This window comes from Stegostoma tigrinum, unplaced genomic scaffold (assembly GCF_030684315.1).
Source record: "Stegostoma tigrinum isolate sSteTig4 unplaced genomic scaffold, sSteTig4.hap1 scaffold_86, whole genome shotgun sequence".
NCBI classification, from domain to species: domain Eukaryota; kingdom Metazoa; phylum Chordata; class Chondrichthyes; order Orectolobiformes; family Stegostomatidae; genus Stegostoma; species Stegostoma tigrinum.
In genome coordinates, this window is record NW_026728811.1 from 111,911 (window position 1) to 125,480 (window position 13,570).

At 40.5% G+C, this 13,570-nt stretch overlaps 1 protein-coding gene across 1 annotated transcript in view; it reads left to right on the plus strand.

The window, feature by feature from the left end:
* The first annotated feature begins 1,081 nt into the window (after positions 1–1,081).
* Positions 1,082–13,570, plus strand: part of LOC125447643 (ras-specific guanine nucleotide-releasing factor 1-like) — a 71,236-nt gene continuing 58,747 nt past the window's right edge. Inside the window, exons 1-6 of the mRNA XM_059644457.1 lie at positions 1,082–1,481; positions 2,574–2,632; positions 3,992–4,065; positions 7,899–8,098; positions 11,536–11,598; positions 12,997–13,077. Of these exons, the coding sequence (XP_059500440.1) occupies positions 1,240–1,481; positions 2,574–2,632; positions 3,992–4,065; positions 7,899–8,098; positions 11,536–11,598; positions 12,997–13,077 (719 nt within the window). The 5' untranslated portion in view covers positions 1,082–1,239. The remainder of the gene's footprint in view (positions 1,482–2,573; positions 2,633–3,991; positions 4,066–7,898; positions 8,099–11,535; positions 11,599–12,996; positions 13,078–13,570) is intronic.

The window sequence follows — 13,570 nt, forward strand, 5'->3', positions numbered from 1 at the left end:
TTGAATCCAGTTGCAGCAGACGGCGGAATTTGAATTCAATACAAACCTGGAATTAAGCGTCTAATGATGAGCATGAATCTGTTGTCCTTTAAGGGAAGTAAACTTCCAGCCTCGCTTACATGTAACTCCTGACCCACAGCAATGTGGTTGACTCTTAACTGCTCTCTGGACATTTAGGAATTGGTAATAAATGTTACCCTAGCCAGTGATGCCCTCATCCCGTGAATGAATTTAACAAGTATGTCAGGAATTCCTCCTGTATGCAATGATAACTGATTTGCTTTGCCCAATCTTTATGCAGACTGAAGTCACCTGACTCTTGAAGTCAGTGACCTTTCATCATAGTTAGAGCTCTCTCTTTCTGCTGGTGTCTTCAATTTCCTGTTTAGTGCCTTCTGCTAAAATTACCACTTGAGTTGACTGGGGTGGATATACATCGACCACTGTCAATTTCTGTCCCTTGATGTTTCTAAACTGTACCCAGACTCCATTTCACCAGAACTAATATCCATTGTCATTACCATATTAATTTTATTCCGTAACCAGTAATGCTAACCTACCTCCTCCTTCTTGTCAGTCCTTCCAAGAAACTGAATACCCCTGGAGCCCAGCTTCAGACATCGTAGATATTTTGGTTTCTGATTTACCAAAATATCCTGGAGTCTGGAAAAGTCTGAGTTCAGTAGAAATTAGCAGTTGTAACACTGCTATGTAAGAAAGAAAGAGGAGCAAAAATAAGGGATAAAGCCAGTTAACATGATTTCAATCAGTTGGGAAAGTGCTTAATAATGTCTCTTCATTAAGTATGTTTCAGCAATGCTTTTAAAACAAAAATCGTATCATCTGATTAAATCAACGTGGTCAATCCAGAAGAAGACATTCCATGATGGAGACAGGGCAGTTGCAGGTAAGTTCAAGGTCACCCTGGGGCCAGGCATGTTTGACAATTTCATTCCTTTTTCAGAGTCAAACAAGTGAGGCCGCAAAGAGGAAACCAACAGCTGCATAACACTTGGATTCCCAAGAGGCATTTTGTAGGGTGTCACACTGGTGGCTAATAGATAAGATAAGGGCTCTGGAACTGAAGGTAATGTATGAGCATGAATAGAGAGTTGGTGAACATGCAGGACATAACAGGAAGTGTTGTTGTGACTGTGATGAGAGGAGTGCAAAGGATTCGAAGGTGAATATAAAGGTTAAATTAACTTCAGGGATGTTTTTAAGGGACTTTCAGGACAGATGAGACCATCCATCCTCTTGACAGCTGACCAGCCAGTCTGGCCACCAAATAAATTAATAGACGGATTGGTCACGTGGGCAGGCCTCCTGGTGCCTTTACCCCCATGGGCAATATACCAGGAAGGCTGTTATGGGAAGATGGTGAAGATGGGAAACTGCATCCATGTTATGATGCCCACGTTTACAAACAAGCCCTCCCCACATGACAACCGCGTACACGGAGATGAAGTGGAAAACAGCAGGTAACTGCTCGAACAGGTTTTGTGTTCTTTCTCAGGAAGGTTTTCTTTCAAAAAAGAATAAGCCCATTGACGTCACAATGGTTTGCCTGTGATGTCATAAACACAAACAAGAATAAACAATAACTGCTGTGTGTCTTCACTTCATGTTGAGACAACGTGAGGTGAACATTGCAGACTTGTCGCTCTGCAGTTTCAAGTGCGAATCGCTTATTTCTTTTCTCTCCCTCATCAGTGTAATTAGAACTAACACTAATTGAAGCGGAGGGAAAGGAGCAATACCTTTGTGGTATCACTCTTGGTTGTGAGAAGAGTTTTGAGGTAATTTGAATTCAATATATACTGGACACTATTTGTAAAGAAATTGGATTTTAGTACGAATTTCAAAGACGGGAAAACTGGAAAAATGATGTGAATTTGGGGTAACCCGATTGAATTAATGCGTGTATGTTGTGGGTCGCAATGGTTCCAGTACTTGCCAAAACCAAAATTATACTGGCCACATTTTTGTGTCCACTCTTTGATGGAGCAAAATGTTTCTTCTGGTCTTTGCTGAAGGTGATATTAGCAGGAAAAATGTTCATCTCGGATGACCACAAGATCCCATTATCACAACAATTCGCAAAAAAAACAAGAATGGAATTCTCCCGTATAAATCATCTACTATTTATCCCTCAGTGAATGTTATTTCAATGGAAAAGCTAATCATTACCAATTGTTATTCATGAAAACGTGCTTTCTGCACATTAACCAGTGCCTTTCCTACATTACAGCAGCCAAAAAATAGTATTTAGATGGAAAAGGCCCCTTGGGAAATCATTCCAGATGTTCAAGGTGTTGGATTAGAGCAAAGCTTTGTTGAGTTTCATTTTGAACTGAAGTATCTGAAGGGTGATGTCCTGGCTGCTCAGTTGACAAGTTAAAATGTTAAATTGTTGAAGGAAGACCAAGTGAAGGCGCAAATGAATATTTGACATATGTAATGAGGCTGAAGTCAGCATATTTTTTGGTCTAGTAAGTAAGTGTGATCGTACTCTTTCTCTTTTCATGTTGAATTTGGCTTTTACTTTTATGGTGTTTTCATTTGTCTTTTAGGTTTGACGATACTTCACCTTTCTCATTCCTCAGACTCCAACCCACTTTGATTCTGAAAGGTATGAGTTATCATTAATTTTTCACAAAGCACAAGCTTCAATCCAGTTCCTTGTCTCCCTGTGTTCAGTCAGGCATCGACTCACTTATTCCAGACCTCACATGGAAATTTGCCTTTAGAGACAATGGGAACTGCAGATGCTGGAGAATCCAAGATAACAAAGTGTGGAGCTGGATGAACACAGCAGGGAACTGCAGCTGCTTGGCCTGCTGTGTTCATCCAGCCCCACACTTTGTTATCTTGGAAATATTCCTGCTCCTTTGTTCCATTTGCTCATACTCATCTGTGACATATTAAATTAGATTAGATTCCCTACGGTGTGGAAACAGGCCCTTCAGCCCAACAAGTCCAAACCGCCCCTTGAAGCATCCCACCCAGACCCACCTTCCTTTCACCCACACACCCCTCAACACTACGGGCAAATTAGCATGGCCGATCTACCTAGCCGACACATCTTTGGACTGTGGGAGCACCCAGGGGAAACCCATGCAGACACGGGGAGAATATGCAAACTCCACACAGTCAGCCTGAGCCTGGAATCGAGCCTGGGTTCCTGGCACTGTGAGGCTGCAGTGCTAATCACTGAGCCACCGTGCCTCCCGTATCCGACGAGATTAAAACAGCAGCGGTCCATGACACCTGTGAAAAGTAGTAGTTGTCAGCCTTGCATCAATGACAGCAGCCTGACCCTGGAGTCAGACAGTTCTCAGTGTAATATCTTTGAGCACAATGAGGACTGATGTGGCAGCCCCCTTTTGCGACCTTGACAGACTGAGCAATAGGTGACCCGACATCTAACTGATGTCTCTACAGTTTCCCAGCTGTTTTCTCCCCACTCCCCACACCGGGTTCGGTCTCCCACTGGGCTGACTGTGTCCCACTCACTGGACTGCAGAGGTGTGGATTCTGAGAAGCTGACTGCCTCAGGTGTCCATCTGGCAGAGCCCATTACCCTGTATTAATGCCAGAGACTGCTCTTGGTGAACCTATCCTGCATGAAGGCAGCCTCCCTTGCTTTGACTCTGGGTTACTCCCTTTAGATTCTGAGACAGTGCTTCCAGGGTGTGTAGAGTGATTTTTATTCATATATTGATGTGAAAGCTTTGTTGATTTTTATTTTGAGTGGCCTAAAAAGTCTGAATCCTGACGTCCGTGTTGGCTCAGTTAGGATTTTAAAGTTGTGTTTTCTGAACAAGAGCAACATGATATCAGAAGAGCAAACAGATCATGGACACATGTAACTACACTGAAGTCAGCATTTTATCTTTTTTGGTCCAGTATTTAATTTTTTTATGGCAGTCTTTCTCTTTACATGTTGAATTTGGCTTTGTCTCTCATGATGTTTTCACTTATCTTATAGATTTGACTGTTGTTTCCGGTCAGTCAGCTTGCCGAAGCAGTCAGATTTCCGTCATACTACTCAGAATAAAAATGGTGTGTACTATCCTTGCTTTTTCACACACAACAAATTCCAATCCCCTGATTACTTATTCTTCATATTCCTATACACCATCCAACACTCACTCACTCGCACATTCTTCCACGATGTGCAAGATGTTTTATATATTTGGTCACAGGTTTGTCCCGTTTCATTTTGAGGGAGCTGAAATGTTTGAAGGCTGATGCTCTCATCTGCTCACTTGGCCTTTTAAAGTTTCAATTGTTCTAAGGAAGAGCAAGGTGATATTGAAAGCGTAAATAAACATTTGTGTTGACCATGAGGGTTTGTCCTTATCGACTTCTCCCCGTGCCTGACATGCTGGTTAAACAATCACCAGCTGTCTCTCTCTCTCTCACTCATGTGAGCACAGCCCTATGATGTGGTGTGGTAATGGTGACTTTTTTTTCGAAGGTGGGTCACTTTGGAACAGACAAGCTAGGTTTTTTTGTGATAATCACTGACTGTTTATGTCAGGAAATATCTATTGCTGCACTTTTCAAATCCAAGCTACGTCCGATGGGTGTGAAATCTGGCGACAGACGTTTTTCCAAAAAATGTCGTCCATTGGAGGTTCTGAAGTTGAAGTCTGTTGGGTTCATTCAGAACTTCAAGACTGCCATTTATGTTATGCTAGTGTATTCACAGTAAATGGATAAATGGAGTTAAGAGAGAAATGCATCATGATGTGATACAATGGAGCAAGCTCAAGAGACCTTATTCCTATGAATTCAAAAAATATAGTTTAAGTTCTGAGATATTCAGCAAGCAAACTGTAAGACAAATGGAGTAACAAAAGTATGCTGTGTACTAGGATAGAGATCTGTTCAAACTTTTCTAATTGTTATTAATTAAGTCAGCGACATGTGCAAATTCTTCTTTTCAATTTAAGACTGAGATAGAAGAGTCACCCAATTTACATTCATGATGAACATAGAGCAACGATATAATCATGAAGAGGAATTGTGTCCCTTGATGTCGTGTAGTGGGGGTGGTGAAAATAACTCATGTTTTTCATAAATTTTTGACAATCATCATGACTAGAACTAACTTATAGCCACAAACTGGAGTGTGTTAATCGGGGTTAAGAGTGGGCATTAGATGGTGTTTCAATCACTGGCCACTTTCCACTGCTCTGCCACATGCTGTGCCTGGCAACCTTCAGTGAACAAAGTCCAAATTTGAACCGGATTTGCAAACCAGTTCCTGAATTCGAAACAAGAAAAGAACATGTCATCTGTCAGGCAAGCTAGTGTGTTGTGGCATTTTGACTACGAGAGGGAAATAAAACAATGTTCATGTGGAACTCTACTTAATATTTGAAACCTGAATGTGCACACTTCAGTTGATTCTCTCCGCTGCATAATTGACTTCAACTCTTCCATCCTGCTTTTATTGACATATTAATATCTGCTTGAGAGATTTCCTCCATGCCTGTTGATTGCTTACTGACTGCATGTGTACAATATACTGAGAAAACACACCAGTTTTGATTTATCGCCGCAAAAACTGTGCGTTGAGGGACCGTGATTTACTGCGCTCGATAGTATTTTTTTTTCCTTTTTGCTGGAATTGTGAAAACTTAGAACACTGGAGGGCACATCCTTCCATGGATATCCTGCCCTTTCTTCTGTTACACCGTGCAATGAATGGGAAGGAAAGGAGCGGGAAGAATGATTATGAAGTAAATTTGAGTAGGGGAGCTGATAACCTTTTACCACAACAGCAGAACAGATGGAAGGAATGAGTAGTAGGGTGAGAGAGAAAGGAACAGAGATTTCACCATTAAAAATGTTGAAGGCAATGTATTGGCAGCTGGTAGCCTTTATTTTAGTAATGTATTGCAAACATTCAATAGTTTTGCTCTTTTAATATTTAAAGATGGACATTACATAATTTCTCTCACTGAGATTGTCATCATCGTCATAAAACATCAATTTATTTTTAATGTTATTTGTCTTACTGGATCAAAATATGATGACACATAAACAAATTGAGCTTCAAAATCTCCCCTTCCCCTACCGCATCCCAATACCAGCCCACCTCGTCCCCGCCTCCCTAACCTGTTCTTCCTCTCACCTATCCCCTCCTCCCACCCCAAGCAACACACCCATTTCCTTCTGTCTAACCTCATCCCACCCACTTGACCTATTCGACCTCCCCAGCCTGACCTATCCCCTCCCTACCTCCCTACCTACAATCACCTCTACTGGCTCCATTCCTGCCTCGAAATTTGTCTGTCTCCTCTCCACCTATATTCTCCTCTACCCATCTTCGGTCCGCCTCCCCCTCTCTCCCCATTTATTTCAGAACCCTCTCCCCCTCCCCCTTTTCTGATGGAGGGTCTAGGCCCGAAACGTCAGCTTTTGTGCTCCAAAGATGCTGCCTGGCCTGCTGTGTTCATCCAGCTCCACACTTTGTTATCTTTGTTTGGAGGTTATGCTTTTCTGCAGTCATGCTTTTTTATACTTGTGTGGGGTAAAGTTCTTAAAACGGCAACTTCATTTAATTGAAACACATTTTGTACAATTTTCTATTACTTGGAACAAGTCTTGGAAATACATTTCCTGTGAATACAGACGATTCATAATTCTGACAGAACCGGTCAGCTACTCTGGCAAAGTTGAGAGGTTCGCATTGGATTTCAAATTTCAAATCAGGCTTCTTCAAGAGTGCTCCAATTCCCTCCTTTGCTGACATGCTCCACCCTGACCCCTGCCCAATCCCAAAGGTATATTCATCTGCTGACATGAAGGAAACTGAATTTGATATAGGGGTGCTTGATGTGATTTGAACTATGAAGTTCTTTGTGAGAGTTCTTAATTTCTTTTGCACACTCCACAGTATCAAGTATGATAACCCTTCGGCAGCACATTGGAAGAGACCTTGCATGGCACGAGTTGTGGAACAAAAAAAAAACAGAGGTTTCCTTTTTCTTCAGTTTCTCCCTCCTTCTATTTTCCGCCATGTCAGCAAACATTTTACACCTCTCTGCTTTCCTTCCAGTTATGTAAGCTTGCTTTCAAGAGTAATTAGATTCCTCAAAACAATATTGTTCAGAAATGTGAAGTCAGTGATATTGTTAGCAGAGAATTCAAACAGGATTGAAGCCAGACTGTCATGTTTCCTGTTGCTGGCTGTGGCCTCGAGCTGTAGACAGAAGTTGCTGCACATAATTCCACATTTTCTCTGTTGTGGAAAATTTCTGGCCCGTCTGATGACTGGATTAAAGTAGAAATTGAGAAATAGTGGGTAGTCAGCTGAAGGGATTTAATATTAAATGTTTATTTACTTAAAATGATGGTTTAATATTCTTGAGATCGATACAAAATAACTCTAAGGCTCAAATTTCTGTTTTGTATGAATCTAGCTGGCCATGTTTCTGTGATGTTTTGACTTTAACTTTGTGTTTTTTTTAATGGTTCAAGCAATACATGAAGTGACCAGCTTTATCATTGGATTGAACATATTGTATCTCCTCATCAATGGTATTCCCCTCCAACCCTTCAATGCTCATATCTTTGCACTTCTAATTCCGGCCACTTTGATCTTGCCTGCATGCTTGATCTTCTTTATCTTGTCATTGGTGTGTTCAGCTACCCAGTTCTGGGACACTGTTCCAAAACATCTCCTCTTTGTCCTCAAAACCAATCTTTCTGACCAAGCTTTTGGTGACCTGCCCTAGTTTTAGCTTCATGAATCTTGGAGCGATTTTTAAATGATTATGTAAATGTGAAGCATTTTGAAATATTTCTACCATGTCAGAGATCTATACAAATAAACATTGTTCCTGCATCACATTTACTTTTTAAATTTGTATTCTCTGTAGGCATCAGGAGATGAGCTTCCATCCCATCTCACTGTCGATACCTCCAACGTTCAAATTCTTCACTCTGAGACCTCAAAAAGACTTGTCGAAAATTTTGTAATCGCTCTCATGAACAAGGAGCGTTTCTACATCCGCACATTCTTTTCGACATACAAAGCATATACCACTGCTGAAAGTGTGTTGTACATCCTCCTGGACAAGTGAGCATAAATCTGATGAGCATCTCCTTTGTTTAATGGTAATGATAGAAAAGTATGTTCTGTCGAGTAATTTTTGTTATTAATCCTTCTGGCAATGAATCGCTGAAACTAGCCATATGGAAACAACTCTCAGTAAACTGAGAATCTCCATCCAACCCTCAGTTAGGGAGACTATTTTTTGTTCATTGAAGACACAAACTTACCTGCACCCCAATCCCTTGGACATTAAGCTCTGCAAATTTGGGCTTTAACTTTCATCCAGTTTCATCAGAAAAGTCCACATTTTTTAAAGTATTCTGGAGGATTTTATCCTCCACACAGATGGTTTTATCTTCCACCTTCTGCCTAAAAGGTCCGGATTCAACTTCTATCTCCTATGTCATGTGTCATAATAAGTTTGAATAACTTGATTAAAAGTAATTAGACTTGAAGTCCTTCATAAAGAGAGACTGCAGTGGGACTGATGAGCTTGTTTGTTTACAACAAGGCAAAGCAGTCCTTCAGTTCTCCTGTTTTGTGCCCCCATCGCCTTCCAATATCCCTGATCCCAAATGGTGGCACAAATCATGTTTAAGCACCCGGCTAGTGATTTGGGACAGAAGTGAATAAAACATACTCACAAAACATAATGCTGAGACAGCTGCCAATGTATTTTTGATTATTTTTTCGCAATAATGAAGCGATCGAGAACCAGTACAATACAACGATTAAAAAGTGTGGTGAATGTATTAGGACAATGTCTGGACCTTGGTATTAAAGATAAACAGTGACGTTGACTTCCTTCAATGCTTTTTATGTAGTTTGGAGCTTCCTACAACTATGTTTGGAATGTTTAAGTTTCTGCATGTAGTGAATGGAAAAATGTTATTTTAATTGAAAGAAGCCTATCAATTGTCTGTAATAACAAAGTGTGGAGCTGGATGAACACAGCAGGCTAAGCAGCATCTTAGGAGCACACACGCTGACATGTCAGGCCTAGACCCAGCTTTTGTGCTCCGAACTTGTTGCTTGGCCTGCTGTATTCATCCAGCTCCACACTTTGTAATCTCGGATTCTCCAGCATCTGCAGTTCCCATTATCTCTGATCAATTGTCTGTAAGTCTGTGTTGGGCATAACAATCAAAGTTTGGAAGCTGAGTTCAGGGTGAGGAACCTTCATTGCAAAACTGAAATGTTGGTCAAATGAATGTCTGCTTCCAACTGAAATATGCAGGAATACCGCAGTTCTGTAATAATGGGTGAAATGTTTTTCAAATGTCATCAGTGATGGTTTCTCTTGTCACCTCAGTTTTCATACATTAGTTTTTTTGCATGTTGGGTGAGCATTGAACAGTTTATGTACTTCACAAATGGTGCTTTGGGGTAACTTATAAAAACTCAGTTCGGGGACAAAGCGATTCTCACCACTGCTGACCTTCAATTGATGTACCTCTGACATTAGAGGGATATCCCTGGGTAGGAAAAGTCTCCCAAATGTGCTATGGTTAAAAAATTGGAGAAAATCAGCAAATAACCAGAGATTATTAGATTTTTCTTCAAAGCACTAAGCTAATGAGCAGGCTTTCATGAACCCAATAGGTTGCAGAAATCGATCCAGCTGGACCTTTCAAAAGGGAATTTGGGTTTCTCTTTTTGCCTGTTGCCAAAATATTCTCTTTCTTTGCCCAAGTAAATAAATGTTCCAGCAGAATAATTCCAACCAGAAGCTTCTGAGTTTTTAAAAAAAGATGACCCATACTTGCCGTAGAATTTGAAACATCACAGCTCACGCATGTGTCTCACGTTATCTCTCAGAGGTGAGATAGTGGACAACGATTCTTCGCAGGCTATTACTTTCTTATTTGCTTTTGTGTTAGGCCGGTGGTCATCTTAGATGATGGTATTCTTTTAAAGGTAAAGCGAAAATTTCGTAAAACCAAGGAATCTCAGCAAACTGTGGTTTGTTGAAATTTGAGGAGTTTGGTTCTCATTAAACTCTAAGGTAGCTGTGGTTAAGACAATCATCTGTTATATTTACTATCTCCTCCTTTCACAGTGTAACTGTTTATGACTTTGGCTGCTTAGATCTCTAACTTGTCCATTGTCTTTTGGTGAAAGTCTCCATCTGCAGGGAGATTCTTGGAGTTTTTAAAAAGTCAACAACAAAGTGGCTTCCATGCCATTCAAAAGTTCAAACCCATTTTACCAATTGGTCAGATTTTGTGTTTAAGATTAGTGTTTGAGCCAACCATTTTAATTCGGCTAAAAGATCATCATAATTCAACGGATGTTTATAGCATCCGTTCACCTTACGGGCACCCTACATTTCAAAATTTTCCTTTATCCATGGTGAAAGGGAGAAACAGTCTGACGAGTTGCTACAGTTATTTTGGTGTTCTGTAATTAGATCCAGGGAATTCATCCCTTTTTACGTGTGCTTTTATACGTGAGAATTAACTTGAGTTCAAAATGGTTAGGATCGTATAGTATGAGTATAATTTAAAAAATCTGTTCCTGCCCAAGTTTTCCAAATGTTGACGACCAGTCCATGACTTCTGAAGGAATGAATTTATGACTGACAGATTTGGTGATGTGACAAAGATGCGCTAAAAAATTAACCTTAGAGGACTTCGGAATACTGCAGAGAAATATAGGTTTAGCAAGTAGTCAACGATATGACAAATAGAGTTGTACATGGGTAAATTTGAAGTCCATTTTGGCAGAAAGAATAGCAGTTTTGTTTTTATTGAGGGAGATTGCATTGCTCTGAGATAGAGTGGAATCTGGGTATCCTCGTGCATGAATCACAAAATGATCATGTACAGACACATTAAGTAATTTGGAAAGCAATTAAATGTTTTCATTTTATCATGAGGGAATTTAAGCACAAAATTAGGGATCACTGGTTATCCAATATCTTGAATGATTTTCTTTGTATTTGTCAGTGTATTTCAAGGATGGAAGTAAATATATTAGACGCAGTTCAGAGCAGGTTTACCAGAATAACACCAAGACTAAGTGACTTGTCTTACAAGGAAAATTTGCACAGGCAAGGCTTGCATCAGTTGGTGTTTAGGGAAGGAAGAGGCAACGTGTTTGAAACAAAAAAAACCTGACGATTTGGACAGGGTAGACATGGAGACAATGTTTCCTCCTGTAGAAGAGACTAGAATGAAGGGCGAGTGTCTAAAGGGCAGTGGTTGTCAATTTAAAACAGTGATTTTTTAAAAAAACATTGAACCACATTGAATGCTTTACTCTTCTCTGTGGCAGGGGATGAGGCAGGTATGCTGTAAAATGCCAAATTGGAGTTTCAATGCAAAGTATTAACAAACTTGGTAATCAAGGCTTCAAATGCCAAAATCCTGAACCTTCAGATGTTTTTCAGTGGCTGAATGCAAATTGTAGATTCAAGCTTGTTTAAAATCACTTAGTTTGTGCTGTCTGACCAATTGCAGATATGGAAGCTTTGGCACCTCAGAGGCAGAAGAGATTCCAGTAATCGATTCAGTGAGCACAAAGTAAGCTTTAGTCTAATGTGTGACTTAATTAAGTTTCATCCAAAATACAACAATGTTAAAAAACCTGCTGGCACTTCCTGTAAGATCTGTGGAGGGCCTTCCTCCCACAGCAATGCAGCAAACACTAGACAGCAGCAGTCACATGAACAAAGTTGTTTGATTGTATCAAAAATCTACACAGATTTTGTTTGTTTAAAAAGAAAAGTTGTATCAACAGAAAAGATCCAAAAGTGTTCAGTGAAAAATTGCTCATCTATTCACTATTCAGATCTCCATTTGTCGCCAAACATTTAGATAGCTGAACTCTGAATTAAGGATACAACATGTTGAAGAATTGAGGTTCCTACCTCCTCCCCTCCCCTCAGTCTGCCTGTGCTGTCTTTCAAATCTCCTGTGAAGGTTTTGAAGAAAAACCTACTCCCAGTACATCTGGAGGGTGATCTATTTTATAAAAACTGTTGACCAAAGAATGAAATAGAGGCAGAGCTGCAATCTTTTCTTTGCTGTCATGAAGGTTGGTATTGCTGAGCTTACACAAAAGAGATTTGCAGGCCAATGTCCACTGTGGGAGTTGTGGAACTCTCATATTTGCAAGACAGACAGGCACAAGTGGCTTTCAGCTGGTGACTTACTTCATGCCCAGTGAGTCATGAAACCAGCTACTTTGCCCACCGCTGACAATACAGTATAATGGTGCAGAAGAGAATTCAGCTTTCCTCATGAACTCCCCTTCACTTTACCAAGAATGTCATGTCTCAGGCCAAGGCCAGTTGACTTGGGAAATGCAGCCCTGTATGTCGAGACACTATCTGAAGTATTTCATCGGACAGTTGGTTGCCTTTCTATATTTGGGCCTGGAGCTCTTTGTTTAAGATATTATTCGACTTTGCAACAAATATAAAATGATGAAGAAATGGATCTGATACATCCGTCTCTCTCTCTCTCTCCTTCCCTCTCTCTCTCTTTCTTTACTGCCACACCCCAGTCTCACGGTCCTATCCTGCAAACTGCAGTCAAGGGCTTTGTGGAGACAAATCACCATATTCTGTAGTTGCGTCTAGACCTGTTGTTACAAAATTAGCTGTCAATGGCTCAAATTACGGACTCAATGTCTTTCAGGTGTATGACGATAATTTTATTGTGGATGTAGATGTTCGCTTAAATTTACTTGATAGCGCTTTTATGACCATTTGCAGAATACCTGACAGTGCAAACAACAAGGTAGATGGGAAACCATGCACTCTAAAATCTACCATGAAGGAATAAGTTTGAATACAACAAGCGGTTAAGGTTTTGCTTTATTCAGAGTACAAGGAATACAAAGGAAACTGCCGATGTGCGAACAATTACTGGCTGCAAGTGTTTGTTTAAAATGACATTCTTCACAACTAATTTCAGCAGCGGAAACAGTGATAACATTCCGAGCTGTGAGGAGCTTGCAAATCCAGTGCCTGCAGAGACAGTTACAGAGATCAGAAAGTAAGTATTGATCCAATGTGTGAGGAAATAATGCTTTAATCAGAATACAACTATGTGAAGGGCAGCTGCTGGAGGGCCACCATTTTCAGGAACATTATTTTGAGACTTTCTCCTGAAACTGAGCAGCATCTGTGGAGAGAAAGCAGAGTGGGCGCTTTGAGTTGAGGTTCCCCTGTTCAGAACTTTGCATCTCTGAAGAAGTGTCGCTTGGCTCAACTTGAACTCTGTTTTCTGTCTGCAGATGCTGCAAAACCTGTAGAGTTTCTCCAGAAACATCTGCTTTTTTTTCAGATTGTCTGCGTCCGTAGTTTTTTTTTTATATTAAAGAAACAGTTGGCTGTTGTTCTAATATTTGCTCTGTTCTTAGTGTTGTAAAAAGAAATTTTAGATGGAAGCTTGTGGTTCATGCTGCAGGCCTTCTGCTGGATCTGAAACCTGGAGGCCTTGGCCGATTCCAGCGGTAACCAATACAGAGATTGCTGCCAGCGTTACT